Below are 19,314 nucleotides of genomic sequence, written 5' to 3'. Positions count from 1 at the left end.
AGATGGAAAAAGAGACGAAGGTTAAAGAGGACAACTGAACAAGCCTATTGTGCAAGGGTTTGGTTTCTTAACATCAAGTGGTTTGAGAGGATATAGTGTGCTTGGAAACACATCATATTTTGTGAGAGCATTGTTGGAAGTGTATAGTGATAACCTCCACAAACATTGTGCTATATTACAAGGAAGGGATGATGTTCAAAATTCTAACACTTTTCTATATATCCCAAAACAGCAATACAATACATTTAGCTTCAGATGTAGGTGTGGTACATACAAAGTGGTCACGACTGCTTCATTGTGATTTTCTCAAAACTATTCTCTACATACCGTTATACAATTGGGGTAAGAATACTGTGCTGCAGTGTACCAAGAGCTGTCACAACTGGTCACTTAGGCAAAAATCAGATATGATCAAATCAACCACAGCTCCCGCTCCCTTCCTGCATGTATGTTGATGACTCAGCCTGCATTTCAAATACTGAGCCTTTTCTGCAGGTACGATAATAATCTACATCGATCAGACATGCAAGTCTGTCTGCATTTGTCCATGTATGTACATTGCTTGTAGCAGAGTTGTTTTCTATGTGTTTGGATAAATCAAACAAGGAGCACAGGAAGAAAAGCTGTGCAGGAGAGGCTAAACATGGCAAAAAGGGAAGGAAGGGGGAGAAAGGAGAAAGTAAGAGCAGGGTGATGAATCTATTTTAGGGTGCAGCATGAGAAGCTTTTCAATAAAAAGGCAAAGGCCCAAATAAAACACATGCGAACATAGCCATTTACACATTACTGACTCGCATCCCAGACAGCATGTATCAAACTCCCGTTGTTTACTTCCAATTGTTTTTGTACCATAGCTTTGCCAGACAGCGGGTGTCCAATGGTCTCTAATGTGAAGCCTGTGCGAGGAATGTTCCCACTCGTGAAAACAAGTACACATCAGTGTGTTGTATCTAAACGGGAAATGTAAATGGGTGAGATGGATTGTGAGCAGTTGTATGAACAGATGCAAGCACTGTGTCAAGCATTAAGCTGTGTTATGGCATTCGATGGTAAGATTGGCCATACTGTATTGCATGCCGTATGGAATAGCAGGAGGAGGCTTATGCTTCAGTCTATATTTTATACCCGAGAATGTGTTCACATATAAAGCTATGCTGGGCTATAAAAGGCTCTGTCATACTAATCAGTCAACATGGCTACAGGGTCATAAATCAGCCAATCAGCTATGCAGCCACTGAAGGGCCCGTCTCCATGGGAAACACTCCATCCCTCTATCCCTTCCTCCTCCACGTCATTTTCTTTTTTTTTTCTTCTGTGTGCTTCATTAGCAATCATGAAGCCATTTGAAAGAGGAAGCAAGGCAAGACACACCTATTTACCCACAGCTCAAAGAGACAGGGGAGAGGGGGGAGTAAAGGCTCAGAGATTTGAGGAGGAAGAAGATAAAATGGCATAGAAACTGAGCTGTAGGGGGAAAAATGTGGGAAGTAAAGACATTGCTAGACAGAACTTATTAGAGGGCAAGCAAAAGTAGGACATTCAGCCAAAACAGAAAAGAAAGGGAGCAAACTCCAGAGGCAAAGAGCCGACAGCAAAGGAAGATAAAAACTGAGGAATATAAGAGGGTTGGATAAGGTGGTGGTACAGGGATTTGTTTCTGGTAGGCTAAAATAAAGGACAGAAGTTAATGGATTTAAGAGAGAATCAAGCCACGATGAGATGGCGAGAGGTAGAAGAATGAAGCAAAAACAGATAAGGAACAAAGTAGTAACATTAAATGAAAATAAGAGAAGAAGAGTTACCAAAGAAGGGGAAAGCAAAGCAGCGAGAGTGAGAGGTATAGAGAGCAAAGGCGCTCCGGAGAGGAGTAGGCAGAGCAAATGTGATGCAAGAGTGCCAGCTACAGATGGAATGGGGGATATATAGCGTGGCCATCATGGCTCCTGCATCAGTGGTGAATGGCCTGGACAGCACCACAAGGGGTGTGGTGCTAGTGGTGGGGGGAGATAGCGTGTGATGTTACTATAGCACAGTGCAGCAGATCAGAAGTGCTGATACCAGTAATAGACTTGACCGCTGGGGGTACTTGAGGAAAGGGAGGCCGGTGAATATGACGGCAGGGAGGATGGGAAGATCAAGGGGGTCAGCGCAAATGGAACTGCAGGGACGATGAGAGCAACCATGTGCGTATGTGTCGTCAGTGGGATAAAGAGGAATCCTAATTTAACAGGTCAAAGCCCTTAAACTGGAAAGAAACTACACGATTTCACTTTCATTCAATTTGAGGGAAAGAGATAATTCTCAACAAAATATCGTAGCAAAGTTTGAAACCCAATTATTTTGATGCAATCTCTTAATTAGATTTTTTTCGCATTGTAAATTACTATGCAGTAAGGCGCAGAAGATGGCTGTAATAAAGTTATTCCATTAAAATGACCAAGACCAATAGGCATTACAATCTCAATTGCATCAGCCATTTATCAACTAAAGCCTCTCAATCAGTCATGTCACTGGAGCAACAAGACTGCTCACTTTTGAAAAATACTCTGTCAAACGGGCACATTGCTCGATCAGTGTGCGCTCAAATGTATATTAAAGATGATGAAAAGTATAATGATTCATGTGCAAACAATCAATCTGTGTTAAAATGTGATCAATGCTAAATTATTAATAGGATAGAGATATATTCTTCTGGGACTTTGGATCCGCTCATGGTGGAATTGCCATACATTTAGGATTACTACCACATTTTGGCACAAGGGCTGGTCCATACAGGGGAAATAAGGACGAAAACATGCTTTATTTGTTGTGATTCGCCATTTAATTGATAGGAGGTAGTGTCTTGGAGTGAGTTTATGTATTTATGTTGGGTTATTTTTCCAGAATGCTTAATTATATGAATGTTAAAACTTAATATGTATCATTTGCATATACGTTTCTGTTGATTCCTTGATCATTTACACACATGCTTGAAATCTGCATGCCAAGGAGTGTGTGCTACACAGTGCGTGTGAAGGGATTATTGTGTGAGCACTAGCTAGTGTGCTAGTGGAGCAGACAGGAGGCTATTCTGAGCAGGCCTGCGAGCGTGCTGCCTTGTGAGTCAACATGAGTCAGGGCCACAGAGTCGTTTTTGCGGTCCTAATGTCAGATAGGAGGGACTGGAAGGGACGCGGAAGTCAAAAGGTGGAGACGGCACGTCATCCACGCGGAGAGCAAGGTCATGCTCATTGTGACAGAAGGGATCTTGAAATGAACTTTAATGTGTTGTCATTAAGAGGATACACTTTATATACAGTGTGCTATAGATATATATTTCGTCGGAATCTAACAAGCATAGGGTAAAGGTGTGGAAGGTGTGGAGCTGATGAAGCCATATTCAATAACCAGCTGGTGGTATGATTTGTGAGGTTAAACAGAAGAAATGTCTTTCATTACAGTATACAGTTGGCTGTCAGCCCGGTGCCGTTGAGGCTGTAGTGTTGCAATAGGTTCACGTCAACAGATTTTATTGGATGTATACACTTTGTTGCTTAAACGGAGTGAACGGCAGGTGGGTTGTGTGAGCTTTTCCCTGCCATGTAGGACCGCTCAAGTGTCTTCCTCCCAGCGAGACATAGTTTATTGCCCTTTTGGTGGGTGAAAAATATCTGTGCGTTTTCTTAGCAGCCAACAACGATGAAACCTTACTTTTACGATCCCGTCCAGTAGCTGAGGCCGAGGTGTGTGTGCAGTAAATCAGGTCTAGCAGCGAGAGGAGGGGGGGGTCTGAGACATATGTGTGGAGGGGGATTGTGGAGGGGTTTTTTGTGCGATTACACATAAAATAAAAGATGTACACACACTTGCACGCACCGGGAAACAAATAAAGCCATTGACCATTCATTTCACTGCTTTTGTTGAGATTTACGGCTTGGAGAGAAATCATGATCACAGGCGCAGCATCACCAAGGATACCGAGCTCGGGTTGAGCCCTCGTTCACTCACTCACAAACACAGGAGCACATAAACACAGTCTATGAAACAGGCGGCCATGTGATAAAAATAAGAATAAATCTGCATATGTGGAATGAAACTCTTGAGGTTATTAGTAGGCTTAAAAGAGGCGGGAGAAGTACTCTGATCTTATACTTGGGTAAAAGTAGAAGTACCAGAGTGTAGGAATACTCTATCACAGTAAAAGTCATGTATTCAAAATGTTACTCAAGCAAAAGTACTAGTATTAGCATCAACATATACTTAAGGTAGTGACAGTAAAAGTAGTCATTGTTTGATTGGTCCATTTCAGATAATATCTCTGATATGTTTTATAATGATTGATCATTAAAGTGTTCTCAGAGCTGGTAAAGGTGCAGCTAGATTTAATGGCTTTGTATACTGCAGGGTAGCTGCTGGATTTACTCCAGGTGAACTGAAGTCTGATTTTATCAACTAAAAGGTGTTGAATAAATGTAGTGGAGTAAAAGTACACTATTCAACTCTGAATTCTAGTCTGGTAGAAGTACCAAGTAGAAAAAAATAGAAATACTCAAGTAAAGAACAAGTCTCAATAGTACTTAAGTACAGTACTTGAGTGTAAATGTACTTAGTTACTTTACACAACTGGGGCGACGATAAAAAACAAAACAACATAACGAGCGATGCATGGATATAATCTTCTGAAGAAAGGCGGCAAAAGGCATAGACAAGAGAACATTGTTTATGCCGTATGTGAAAGGAAAGAAGATGCTGTGTTTCCATCCTGGAGGTTTATGTTGGAGGAAAATAAGCAGTTAAGGGATCATTCTGGGATTTCATATTTTCTAGGGTGCGAGCTAGTGTGTCTGAAGACATTTTAGTGATTGTGGAGGGGTTGAATTGGGGTGACAAAATGGCCTCCTCCGTTGCCATGCAAGTAGAGAGGCAGGGAGAAAGACAGACTTGCGTTAGAGAATTAACCGAGGTGGATAGTGAAGACGACACATTATCTATGACACCCTGATCTAGTTTGTCAGAGGATAGGATGGAGAAAAAAAGGAGGTGTGGAGGGAAAAGTGGAGACAAGTGTGTGTGTGTGGGGGGGGGGGTGTGATTGCAGTAGATAAGACGTCCCTATCTGGCACATTAAGGAGAGCTCGGTATTCGTTCTGTAGTAACTGCAGGATCATGGATTTACACTGATGTGGACTTCAAGATGACAAGCGGTGTGCTGCTGTCAAAGACTTGCTGAGGAAACGTACACTGCAGCGCTCAGGATGGCACATGAAAGCAACGTGGAGATGAAAGCTCCACGTACAGCAATCCATGGGTTGAAACACAGTTTTTTTTTTATGTAGTGGCAGAATTATTCAGCTGCTGCAGCAAACTGTGTGTGCTTCCATGTGTGTGGGTGCAGGTGGGTCAGTAGTGATCTTTAAAGATCAAACAAATCAATAGCCAACGTCTGTTTGCAAGTAAAGCCTCGCTGCATTGTAGGTAGCCAAGTCTTTTTCGCCTCGCAGTTTTTTAATCTTTAGCAGCGGGCATTTGGGAATTGGTCAGGCTTTGTTTAATTACTTTATCTAAGTCGAACTCCGAAACAGAAAGGGGAGGGGAGCTCAAGCTGTTTTCATGTGGAGGCGGGGTTCAGGCGCTGATCCCAGCCACAATTTTTTTAATGGAACCTTAATTAATGGTGTCTCTAAAAGGGCTCGTTTTTAAAACACACAGCGCTTTCTTAATAGAAAAGGATGCTGGCAGATCTAAAACCAGAGGAACTAAACCCTGTAAACATTTAGGTCATTCCCTTTAATTGTGACTTCAAAATAAATCCTTTTGGACTCAAGCATAAAGAGAAAAGAAGAGTGCGTGCTGTGATTTATTCCGTGTGCTGTAGGTGATACAATTGTTTGAATTTGTATTAGAGAAACATGTGCATATTTAGCAGTGATGTGTTTACGAGTCCACTAGTTTTTGGTCGTGTCTTTGATATGATTCAGCCCTCTGCAATAACACTTACAGATGTGTGACTGCATGCTGGAGAGGAGCTTGTGTGTGAGTCACTGCAGGTGAACCTGTGCCAGTCTAACTGTGCCACCTCCGCAGAAAAACTGATCAAAGCATATGCCATGCCGGGGAAAAAAAAGATAGCAAAGAGCATTTTAATCCGGTAGCTGCGTAGAAATGTCAGACAACACCTTAACTTTAAAAGCGAGATACTCTGGAGCTCAATTGGGACATCTTTAAATGCGAGTCATTGGAGATGGAGGCAGACATGATAAAAAATGGAGATAAACTTTTCAACTTTGCTAATTTAAATGTTAAAGCAAGGGTTTAAGGCCTCCAACAAGACAATACATTGACAAGAAAATAGATTTCTGACTTTAAAATTACGATAAATTGATTTAAGGACTGGTTGTTTATCAATGTGTGTCAGTTGTTTGTCCGACACTGAGGGTTTTTAAACTTATTCTGATTAGAAAAGCAAAACTGGGGAGTGTTGGGTGTCTTCAAACCAGAAACTTTAAAACGAGGCGCTATGTGGCCCCAAGCTGAGCGTGACCTCGTCGGCCTGGCTGATATAAGAGTACCTGCCCAACGGGGGAGCCAATTATTAGACAGCTAGTTATACCGCTTCACACTCTCTGGTCGTGTTTAATTAGCCACAGTGAGGGACACGGCACATCAAAGGCCTGTGTGTGCGGGAGGGCATGTGTTTGTCCATCAATTACAGTTTTGTTCTTGTTGTTGCGGCAGTAAAAATACTTCAAAAACCAAGTCGTGAGCCATAGTTGCTGCGAGAGAGTAAACATGAGGGATTAGCTCCACAAGTGAGAGAGATATTACACAAGTAGGTGGTGGTGTGAGCAGCAGAAAAACCTACAGACTCTAATGGGAGTTTGATACAGTGAACAGGAGGATGTGGCTGAGAGGAGTATTGATAGAAGGCAGAGGGAACTGATCAAAAAAAGGGAGAAAGGGGAGACAGAGAAAAGGTGTGTGAAGTTTAATGATGGATAAGGGGAGAGGAGAGGAGGAATAGAGGAGGCTCGGGGTGGAGGAGACTTGGCAAGCGTTCACCTTCCCACTCTGTTGGCAGCGGAGGCACAAACTGTTTGCTCACAGCAGTACATGCATCTATTAGTATTGTTCCAGGAGATAATAACTGTGAGTGTGAGTGTGAGTGTGTGTGTGTGTGTGTGTGTGTGTGTGTGTGTGTGTGTGTGTGTGTGTGTGTGTGTGTGTGTGTGTGTGTGTGTGTGTGTGTGTGTGTGTGTGTGTACATGTTTGTGTCAGCCAAAAGTGGGAAACGAGTTGCTACGAGGCGGCAGACGAAACAGTATGGAGCGGCAATGTTAAAACGCAAGCGTTTGTCTGTGGGAGTGTCAGACGTTAGTGCTGAATGTCAGCAGTATAGACACACCAGAGGCTAACAGTCACAGCGCTCCTGGAAACCTCAGATCTGTTTTAGTTTTTGCTTTATTTTCCTTTTTCTTAAACAACAAATACATTGTCAAAGACAGAATAACAGGCCTGCAGGTTTTCAATTCGTTTTTTAACCGCCCTCCCCCCCAGAATAAGACAACATCAATAGTACAAAAACATTTAGAATGATAGACAAGTCACAGCACAAAAAACTAAAACAAAACTAATAAAAAATATTGTTGGTCATGGTTGACTATAGTAGTTCTGTATTCTAATTCAGCTTATTATTTTTCTTTACAATTAAGAAAAGATGAATCAGTTAGGGAAGAGAACACATATGTTAACAAAGTGGAGCCACCAAAAGTACACTTTATTTTCCCCATGTGTAGAAACTGTATGAGTTCTGTCACCCACTGGACATGAGTGAGAGGCGCCTCCAGTTTCCACCTCATAAGTTTAAGTCGCCTAGCAATTAGTGAAGCAAAAGCAACAGCGTTTGAATAATGTCTGGAAAGGACAATGTTGTCCGGGGCGACTCCAAACCGCAGATTTTTTGAGTTATAGCAGTGAGAGGAAAGGGCTATCACTACCTTACCTGTTGTTGTTAAAGGCCAAACAAGGTTAGAATGAATAAATAAATCAGCACAAGATCCTCTTTGAAAGATAATGAAATGTGCCTCGGAGATATTGATCACCTCTCAGAAAAGGCTAACTGAACACACTTGCACAGCAGCAGGCGCTCTGGCTTTAACATTCAGCTGACAACCAAAGCGTTTTGAAAAAGCTGCAGTGCCCCGGCCAGCCTTTCTTGGAACTTCCCCTGCATACACCCCTGCATATCCAGAGAGAGATTGAGCCAGCAAAGGGGTTTAAAGCGACTACATTTCTATAGCTGGCCTCAATTGGAGCTATGCACACACGGCTCTCCGCCTGTCGCCCACTGCTGCCATTAGCTTTATCTGTCTGAATTCAAAGCTAAGAGCCCAATCCCTGTTTTTTGAAAAGATTTTGCCAGGCTCGTCTTCCCTTTATGCCCCCCCCCCCCCGTCTCTCCTCTGGGGAAAAAAGTGAGAGGAGAGGAGGAGGGAGGAGAGATGCTGATCGCTGACACAGCCGCTGAGATAGCCTCTCTCTTGTTGGAAAAGGGATATGAAGCAATTGAGTGAGAGGAGAAGTAGATGGAAGGGGATGCTGAGATGGGGATAAGGGTGCAGGCGTGAGGAGGTTGTGCTGGGGTAAGCTGCCCAAGGATTAATGCTTCAAATCGCACCTCTTCTTGCCCTTTATTTGCACGCTTATGTATTCACATCTCTGAGGCTGTGTTCCCGCGCACGCCAGGTAGGCAGAGTTAGCGAGGAAGCTTGAGAGGGGAAAAGAAAAGGACAAGACAAGAGGAGATTGGGAGGTCTGGGTAGGTGAGCCCTCCGAGCAGCGGGGCCACGCGTTGACAACTCAATAAACGAGCGGGTAATGGAGGACTGACATGACACACACGACCTGGGGAATGGAACAGGTGATGATGGTGGTTGAGACAGCAGGGTGTGTGTCTCGTTTTAAAAAGAGAAGGACAGGGAGTGCTCTTTTTATCAGAAAAGCTGATTTCAGTGTGTGTGTGTGTGTGTGTGTGTGTGTGTGTGTGTGTGTGTGTGTGTGTGTGTGTGTGTCTTTTGTACTATTTGTTTAAACCCTACAGCCAAGGCACTGTCGATGTGTAGCAACTGCTGTGTTGTCAAGGGAACCATTAGCAAGACTGAAAGGCTGGTATCTGCTCTGCGCTATCCTGCACACACACACACAAACTCTCTATGTTAGTGATGAATGAGAGAAGCATTTCTCTGCATAGCCTGAGATGGACACACAGATACATAAATGTTGACTGCAATGCATCAATATATGGCTTTTATTACCTCTAATATATCCAAGCACAGGGAAGAAAACTGCACAAAAGAGTGGAATGCTGCCAAAGTTGTCAATATGTTCAATGTTGAGTCACAGAATACGATCAATCGAAGCATCAATAAAGCATCGAGGCCCGGAGCCACTTCCTGAGGCCGGCTCATCAGAGATTCAGCTGACATATGGGGAAGGACAGACTATATACTGGTTCACATGAAGTATCTAGGTCAGATAGCAACAGCACACGCACTGGGTTTAATCTAGCAGTATTGAATTTCAGCATTTTATCTAATAAAAATGGCTTTAAATGATGTCAGGAAAGGGCTTAATTGATTTGCTGCTAATGAATCTGACTGTAGATGTTGCCTCTGAAGCACGCCATGTTTGTTACAGTGTCAAACAGCGTTCGTGTTCGGATAACAAACACCTAGCGGCCTGCAGCTGGGAAGGCGACACGGCGGGAGGGATTTGGGGATGTGTGAAACTGTGTGAGAGTGTTTTCATTTTGGGTCAGGCTGAAGGGGGGGTACTGAAATGAACATGTGTGGAAATAACTTTCAAAAGAGGGGGGTGACGTGAGGGCACTGAAAGACAACCGTGACAACCAACAAGGAGAGAGGGAGTGTGTGTGCTAACATCCACACAGCGAGGGACGTAAAATGCCAGCTGAGTGAGAAGAATGGCGAGACAACAATAATTGTAAATGAAAAGATTAGCAATAAAAGTTGAAGCTGCCTCATGGGGCAGAAGGAGAATCAGCTGAGGATTTAAAAGAAGACACTTTAAGAGTAAAAAGCCAAAGCTGAGACATTGTATGAGTCCGTTATACATTTCTAATGACTAAATAACATGTGCATTAGATTTAAATTAGACCTCCAACAGTTATATACTCCTTGTTTGTGATAAAAAGCAGGAATTAAATTGGTCCAACTGTCGGGCGACTGTTAAGCTATCGAGTTTGGACTGGCCTCATTCAAAAGTCAATACTCCATAGTATACAATACTCTCCTTTCAATATATTAATTAGTTGTCTCTACTTCTTCGTCACAAACCTTTTACTCTGGCTGATCAGCGCTGACTGAAAGGAGTGAATTCAAACAGATCTGTTGTTTATTTGAACAAAAGGCGGAGCAAAAAGAGCGAAAAGAAGAAAGAGCCAGATACAGAGACAGGTAATGACGTGTGTATTGATACAGCCACTTGATATCTGGATGGAGAATTCTCGCACGGAGCAAAATTCAATATACTTTCTTTCTATCTGAGAGAGACCTGGGTATAACCGAGGAAAGGCAAACAAAAAGAGACAATAAAAGTCATTTTGTTCTCCACTGCTGCTTACATTTCTTTTGAAACATGCAGTCTTAGGACCATAGGTTCATCAATTACTTTTCTAGGAATGTGCACACACACTATACACCCTCATTATGCTCTCTCTCAGTGAGATTTGTCCTTGTAGCAAAGCAGCTGAAATGCAGATCAATGTGAGGGGAAAAGAGTGCAAAAGAAAAGCACGGAAAGAAAGAGAATTAAAGATGAGGATTGATATACTGTGGGACGGTACAGTGCATGAGAGCATTATACTACTGCCCTCATTGATGTGGAAGAGTGCTGCAGTGTCCTTCATGTGGAGGAAAAGGGCTAAGAGGATTCAGCTGGTCCCCAAGCACAGTGTGTGTCTGTGTCTTTGCACTGTTTGCAGGGTCTGCTTATCAGGGGTGGACGGTACACACACACACACACACACACACACACACACACACACACACACACACACACACACACACACACACACACACACACACACACACACACACACACACACACACACACACACACACACACACACACACACACACACACACACACACACACACACACACACACACACACACACACACACACACACACACACACACACACACACAGAAAGGAGTTAGGGCGATAAAGTGGCGAGCAGGTTTCTCCCTTCCTCTCATCTCTCCATCTCTATTCAGGCCCATCTATCTCACCGTCAGTGTTTATGTGGGTCGCTTTGTTCACCTTCAGGCTGTTATTCTCCATTTTTCCAAAAAGGAACAAAAAGCCGCTCAGCTGTGACACTGATACACGCAAACAGGGCAGAGCGCTACTTTATTTGCAAAGCGCTGCAAAAAAAAATGCTCAGACTCCACCCGTGACACCAATTAGCGGTGGTTGCTACAAACTGCTGCTAATGGCGTTAAAGCTCCATGGAGGTGAAATCCAAGGTCAAATTTGAAATTACATGCTTAATCTTTTTTTTTTTTTTTTTTTTTTAAACTAGCTGCTTATCTTTTTTTAAAGAAACACAATTATTGCTGGGCAAGGAAAAAAGACCTCAAATATTTTTTTCCGGTTTTTTCCCTCAGATGCATCAACATCAATAATGGTAAATGTCGATTACACCTTCCTTTTAGATTATATTATTGACATTTCATCGATTAGAATATCTTAGTCTGCCAATAAAGACTCCAAAGAGTGGTGAAGGAATGAGTCCTAAAATCCGGAAGTGAGAGAGCATTTTACCACTTCCTGTTCCCTCGTCTGAGAGTCAATGGGATTTCTGCGTAGGATTTTGAAAAATAGCTCGAAATAAGGTCTGTGGTTGACACAAATTTAACAGATGGATCTCGTTTTGTTCTACGACATTAAATACATCAGCAGTGAACACACCCCCCCCCGGTGATTTTTGAAAAGTTTACGTGTCTGAAAAACGATGGTTAAGTGGCTGAATAGGACTACAGAACCTGCCAAGGATGTTGTACGCCATTACGCTGAACACGTAAACACTCCCGCTAAGTTTGTTAGCTCATCTGTGTAAAACGATATCAGACTGGTAATTGAAACAGCCATGACTTCTAGCTAAATTCAGTGTGGCTAAAAAGAACAGCTTTGTTAAAATATGCAAGCGCGCAAAAGTCAGTTGAAAGGATCTTAAGTCGTGCGACTCTTCTGTACTCGTATGTAGTTCGTTTATAGCATAACGTTAGCATTTAGCCTTTGCAGATTTATGATTCGAAAATGATAAAAGTAGGGTAGACATGTGGAGGTTATCCGGCTGAAAAAACGGCATTTATCAAATAGGTTGGCTTTCCACAGATCTGCTTTTTTTTACAATATTCCAAAAGCCTATGGAGAAATTGCATTGTTTTTCTGTGGAGGGAACCCATGCGCAGCTTACTTCCAGGTCGGCCTACAAAAACACGTCATCCCTGCACAACTCTATAGTGTCATTTTAAATGATAACAAGCCTCCTATGGGTTATATCCCTCGAGTAACAAACATTCTACTGTCAGTAAATGTAGCTAGCCTATAACGGTGAAAAGTATTGCACATTTCTGGTGTGGTAGTCCAGACTGCTGCATTATAAATAGATGGGGACATATCCTGTCTGTGGCCATAAAGCAGCAGTAATGTGGATGTGGGGCTGCCTTCTGCACTCGTGGTTTGTTTAACTACAGTATGTGGTGGGAAAAAAAAGGACTCGAGGGGCAGTTCACCATCCCCACCGTCTGTTTGTCTCTCTGACCGGGGAAACCACACCATGCATTATTCATTATGTGTACTCGCATTCTCTCTCCAGCGCATACACTCTCACTCAAGAAAGAAACAAATCAAAAATAGATGCAAATATTCACAAATGGATGTCGACAAAAACAGGCCAATATGAACGACAGAATGTGAGGCAAGTGTGTGAAAGAGGAGGGGGAGGGAGGGGAGGAAGGGACATGGTCAAAGCAGTACTTGTATAATCGGCCTCATGCCAAAATAATTCAAGCGTGATTGGAAATCAATGCGAGCATGGAAGCTGGGGAGAAATCCGATGGTGTCCCGCGGGCCCTGAGACGCAGAATAAGACGTGGAAAGAGAGGCTGGAACGCAGGAAGGATGCGTTCTGTGTGTGTGTGTGTGTGTGTGTGTGTGTGTGTGTGTGTGTGTGTGTGTGTGTGTGTGTGTGTGTGGAGAATGCTAAATGAATTGATTGGAGAAACTGACCACAAATGTGCAGAAAAGGATTGCACTTCAATTATCCAATCGCCCCATTGTACCTGTATGGTAGGTGTCCTTTCAGAATAATCGCACAGAGAACAGGCGGACACATCCTCTTGATATCCTGAAAGGTGTTCGGATGTATAAGCGTTTCATTAAATGGCTCACAGAATGCAGCTCACAGCTCGCACAATGACTCATCGCTCCACGACACGGCCCCCCCTGCAGGTCTGAATGTAGCCTGTGCCAGCCCCACACCGTTAACAGCAGGGGGTGGGGTGGGGGGGGGGCACAGTTTTGGTCCCAAGGTGGGGTAAGGTGGGAGCGAGGGCCGTGATAAAGAGGGGTTAGAGACGAGTGCAACACGACACCGAGACTTGACATTCTGCACAGAGACAGGTAAGTCAGTGTGTGTCAGTGTGTGTGTGTGTGTGTGTGTGTGTGTAAAGACTGAGGCAATTATGTTAAAATGCTAATTTAATCTTGTTTTGTGTGTTTTCTTTGCCTGATTGCAGCAATTGACATTCTTCATCTATTGCCATGTTATTTGAAATTTGCAGTGAAAGGAAGTGTCTCTAAATTGTTGCTCCAAAGGAAAGACATGCACTACAAGCTATACATTTAGAAATTATTCCTACTAAATAGGCTGTTTTTCTACTAATCCATCACAAGGGCATGACACACAGTTTAGGTGATTACAAAACACTTTCTACAAAATGTATGCTTAATACTTAAAGGGAGGAAAAACACCCCGACACACACATAGGCCCATGTTGTGTGAAGCAGAGAATGGGAGCTATAGGAGCGTGTGTATGAGAGGTAGATAGAGTGTTACTGTGTAGGCAGCGCAGGAGATGAGGGACCACCCAGACTGAATGAGGTCAACAGGGCTGACGGAGGACGTAGGTGGATCAGTACATCGCATATTACTGTCCACTTAGCCCGCTCTCATACCTGCTCATCAAACACTCCGGCTCTGCCTCACCCTCTCTCCTCATTCCTGCTCCACCCCCCTTGAAAGGGTATCTGTTATATAACTGGAAAAATATACAATCAATTGACTCTTTGCTAACACAAATTAAAGATTTCATTACCAAAGACGAAATATTACAAAATCAGAGGTGGGAGAAGTACTCAGATCTTAAACGTAGAAGTACCAGAGTGTAGGAATACTCTGTTACAGTAAAAGTCCTGCATTCAAAATGTTACTCAAGTTAAAGTACAAAAGAATACGTAAAGCACTAAAAGTAAAAGTAGTCATTGTTTGATTGGTTCATTCAGAATAATATCTCTGATATGTTTTATAATTATTGATCATTAAAGTGTTCTCAGAGCTGGTAAAGGTGCAGCTAGTTTGAATGGCTTTGTATACTGCAGGGTAGCTGCTGAATTTACTCCAGGTGAACTACAGTCAGATTTAAGGGTTGATTATATTTACCATCATTAATCCAGATGAGCCTAGCAACTAAGGGTATTAAATAAATGTAGATGATTTACCTTTGAATTGTAATGGGGTAGAAGTAGAAAAAACTGAAATACTTAAGTAAAGTATAAATCCTTGAAAATTGTACTTGAGTAAATGTACTTACACCACTGCAAACTAAATGTGATTTGTAACTGAGTTTGAAAGATGTGAGCTTATGTGAAACCCTGCAGAAGCTCTAATTCAATATTCAAATGTAAAAATAGCACCTGGAACTATTATTCTTCAAGCATGTCTCAAATAGTTTGTAGATTTAAAGTGACTTTGCTGCCAGCGTCACTCTGTCACCTTACAGCATTCTCTGTTTGGACTGACGCCGATTAAACATACACATTGGGAACAGTTTAAATATTGTTTCACTGAATAGTGTGTTTCATTAACGCTGCACAGCTAATTACGTGCCGTCTCTAGCTGGCTCTTCGCCGATTAACACGCGGTAGAACTCATCTTCTTCGTCCCTGCTGGTTAGCCTGAGCGTTTGAAGTTGCCACCCAAAGCGAAAATAAAAAAGCGTCAGTGACAGAGACTCTGAATGGATGTGTTGTTTTGGGTTTTTTTTGTCAATGGAAGGTGGGAGGTGAGAAAAATTAAACGGAATACATCAAAACAGAGAAGAGACGTCTGGGAGTGGTGTTTACCATGTGTTTCCCTTTTTCCCTCAGAATTATGTGCTGCTGTTTGGGTTCCACACTGCGAACGGGAGCAGTGTCTGTCAGAGATTAACACAACGCAGAGGGAGAGAGGCAGGCAGACAGTGAAAGATAGGAAGAGGGGAGGGAGGGAGACGGAGCAGATAAACACAAAAGGGTTTTTTTTTTTTGAAGAAAAGAAAGTCAGAAAGTGAAATAAATCTGTAAAAAAACAGCGAATCACCAGGGAGACACAGATGGAGTGAGGGGTGGTGGTGGTGGTGTTTATAAATAGAGGAGAAAGAAACCAGAGCCTCTACCCTCGCTGGATGCACATTAATTATGCGTGTCTGCATCAGGAGAAATTAAGATATGGCTGTGTGGCGGTTTAGAGGGGGAGAACTAGATGAAGGAGGGGCTGGGAGGGGAGGGGGGAGAGCAAATGTCAGATTTAAAACTGGACACCAGAGAAGAGTCACAAACGGTAAAAGGGAAGCGGGAGAGAGAAAAGGCTATCAGTGAAACACCAAAAAGCTCATGTCTGCATCACTTTCAGAGCAGATAATTACAGAGCAGTAAGATACAGAAGTGCATGAAGAGAAGAAAAAAGCACACGGACCATTGAGTCAACATGCCATCACATCACAAAGCCCTGCAGAGCTGGAAAGGGCTGTGAAGCGGCGAGAGCGAGAGAATTATTTGATGAATGCATACAAATACGCCGGCAAAAACCAAATCAAATGTTATTCACGTGAGGCCGTCTTCCAAAACATGGTGAAAAGCTTCTGCAATCACACGCTATTCAGACACGGATCAACAGCGGAGTCTTATGCTAATGAAACCAAACGATGTGTATTCAGGATGGAGAGTGACACACCTTAATAACCTGTTTCGCTCGCCCTCAGGGAGAGGAGAGATGGAGAGAAGCGTCTCTACCTTTCCATCCTACATCACACCTCTTTATTCTGCCGCTATATACTCTCTCGTTAGAGCTCCTGCACTTCCTCTCACCTTCTCACTCCACCAATACACCATCATTTGACTTTCTTTACAGCTAGAAGTGTGTGTTTTCAGACCTGTCACCTGGTTTTCTTGCCATGAACCGGATTTTCAAAAAGTAGCTTCTTTTTTTCAGTTAATAATTTTGGAAAAGTGACAGCTCATGTGTTAATGCTTAACTGTGTTGTTTATTGGAAACGTGTCCGTTTGAGAGTGTGTTTGTGTTCCTACTAGCCCATAACAGCAGGTCAGTGCAGCCAGCCAAGCAGCCCCCGCACTGGGCTCATTCTGTGGCTCCGTCCTGCCTGCTAACTCCCACCTACCTGTGAGAAGAAAAACTTGCTGACACCACCGATGACTGGCAAGGGAGAAAATGTGTGAGAGCGTTTGCGTCAAGAGTGGGTATGGATAGAAATGTTTAATTTAATATGCGCGCGTTTCTGTAAGACTAAGGGCGGTGTGGCGAAGCAGGCGCCTTATAAATCTGATTAATTATGCATTTGTGTGTGCATCGGAAAAAAAGGATATAATCAAAATTCATATCAACATGTCAGCGCTGGAGCACCTCTGCACTGCACCGACTCATGGTTGGCTGTCAATCAAAATCCCCTGTTGCTAGCATCAATTATTTCACAGGCAAGGCTTCCTGGATCCAACCTATACGCCTGGCTCTCTCCACACCAGTGATGGAGAAGGTAATCAGATTCTTTACTCGAGTAAAAGTACTAATACCACACTAAAAATACTCAACTTCAAGTAAATGTACTGCATCTATCTAAATGTACTTAAAGTATTAGGAGTACTCATTGCAGAAAAAACTCAAAAAACATTTAAGTATTTTAAATCAAAAGCAGTAAATCTTCAATTTTAAGAAGCTGGATCTGTAAAATATTTCAGAAAAAAAACGTCTTAGCTAAATTACATTATTTCCCAGTCACGGTATTAGTTACTGAAATATAATGTTGGATGGTTTAATTTATACCAAATAATCACACCTTTTATTGTTTCCATTAGTTAAGAGTGTGAAAATGATTTATAAAGTAACGAGGAAATAAATCTGCAAAATAAATGTAAAAAGTACAACATTTGCCTCCAAATTGTCGTAGAATAGAAGTTTAAAGTGGTATGAAATAAAAATACTCGGTACTTCAAATGCAAAAGTACATGACTTGAGTTAATGTACTTAGCTAGTTTCCACCACTGCCACACACACACTGCCACACACACAGATCTACCACTCCAACAGTAGTCCACCTCCAAACGCTGGCAAAGGTACATTTCCATGACAATTAAAGAGCGGCGAACAGTGGAGTCAGCCACCCTGTGCAAAGAGAGCCCTTTAAAGTGGCGATAGGGGGTGGGGAGGGGGAGTTAAAGAGAGGCAGTGTGTGGCCGGGATAAGTGGTGGCGGGATTATGGCTGGTTCCATTATGGGCTCGGCCCGTTCACTGCTTCCTATAAAAACGTATTAGCATGTGAATGAGCGGGCACACAGTGGAGTTTCCTAAAGCCCAGGAGCACTGATCCACTATCAGGTGAGCTTTCCATAAACTGGGTGTAAGAGGGGGAGGTACGGGGTGTGTGTGCTTCGGTTTGGTCTACTTGATTGTGGCAACTTTTGAATGGATTGTGGTTGAGATTTCACAGCACTTGAGGAGGCTGCGCTTCATATAAGATAATTTGGGAGTCAGTGGTGACATTTATTTACTGTTTCTGACCTCAAATGGAAAAACATGAATATAGTTTGGAACAGATATATAGGAAAATATGGATGTCTGTCATGTCAAATCCTCATGTATGGAAGTATAAATAGTGCCTGTAAAATGTTATACTACTTCATAAAACTGTAAATTAACTAACATAATTTGATGAATATGTGGTGCTCAAATCAAATCCATTCTACTCAATGTGGCAATCACTTAAAAACAAGCCAGAATGCGTGATGGAAATTTGTTTTCCGGCCAAAAGTAGCTTCTGTGGTATTGAACAACTGTTATTGAAAAATAATAGACCTAATTCTTCTCGCATCTCTAAACCAAAAGGCTCAAAGCAGACTAAACTTGGATTGTGAGTGTGAAAATAAAACGCAGCAATGTGTGTTGCCAAAGTAGCAGAATGGCCAGTGTTAGCAACATGAGAATGAGCATTTCAAACCGCAAGGAAGTGATGCAACCGGGGGCCAGAAATGTCCCGCAATCCTGCTTACCTCTCTCTGCAGCACCAGCTCTTTGGTGAACAGCATGGCTTCTTCACTGAAGGGTTCAGCCACCTGCATCCCCCCGGGCATATTCCTGGAGCTGCGTGGGCATTCGATACCTGGGAAAGACAAGCATGATTGCAGGAGTTAAAGGTTGGCTAATCAAAAGGAACAGCTGGACATCCTGAATAGTTTTAGTTGGCTTGATAAGTACAAAAAGAGCAGGACATAACTGGATCTGTCAAATAGAGAACATGATAATATGGGAATAATGTGGGCATTGATAGATTATATAGACCTTGAGTGCTCTGAACAACTGTCATCCCTCTTAGCAGGTCGAGGTCAAATTTGCTCAGAGGTACGTCCGTGGCGGAGAGCAGATTAACCAGCGACACTATCATCAGCACTCACTGGATAATTGGTCATCCAAAAAGGTCAACGGTGAGTGCGTAGAGTGTTTCTGTGTTAGCGGGATTAAACTACAGCCTTGTCAGGTGGTGGGTCTTCCAGTCGGTGTGTTTTCAGAAGTCTTTCTTCTAGAGTTTAGGTGGGAATGGATAAGCTCCAGGGCACCGGGGGGGAGGGGGTGGGAGAGGAACGAGTGGGTATAAAGGCGCCGTGAGACCATTTCATGTTCACACTGTTTAAAAAAGTATACTGTGATAAAAGGAGGCGTATGCAAGAGAGGTATGCATAAGAGGGAGGCTCTGTTGGAAGGT

At 42.8% G+C, this 19,314-nt stretch overlaps 1 protein-coding gene across 1 annotated transcript in view; it reads right to left on the bottom strand.

Moving 5' to 3' along the window:
- snd1 (staphylococcal nuclease and tudor domain containing 1) overlaps positions 1–19,314 on the bottom strand; it is a 175,131-nt gene that overhangs the window by 92,424 nt on the left and 63,393 nt on the right. Inside the window, exon 16 of the mRNA XM_063905770.1 lies at positions 18,605–18,714. Within this exon, the coding sequence (XP_063761840.1) occupies positions 18,605–18,714 (110 nt within the window). The remainder of the gene's footprint in view (positions 1–18,604; positions 18,715–19,314) is intronic.

Source organism: Eleginops maclovinus, chromosome 17, assembly GCF_036324505.1.
Source record: "Eleginops maclovinus isolate JMC-PN-2008 ecotype Puerto Natales chromosome 17, JC_Emac_rtc_rv5, whole genome shotgun sequence".
NCBI lineage: Eukaryota > Metazoa > Chordata > Actinopteri > Perciformes > Eleginopidae > Eleginops > Eleginops maclovinus.
This window is presented reverse-complemented; position numbering and strand designations above follow the sequence as displayed.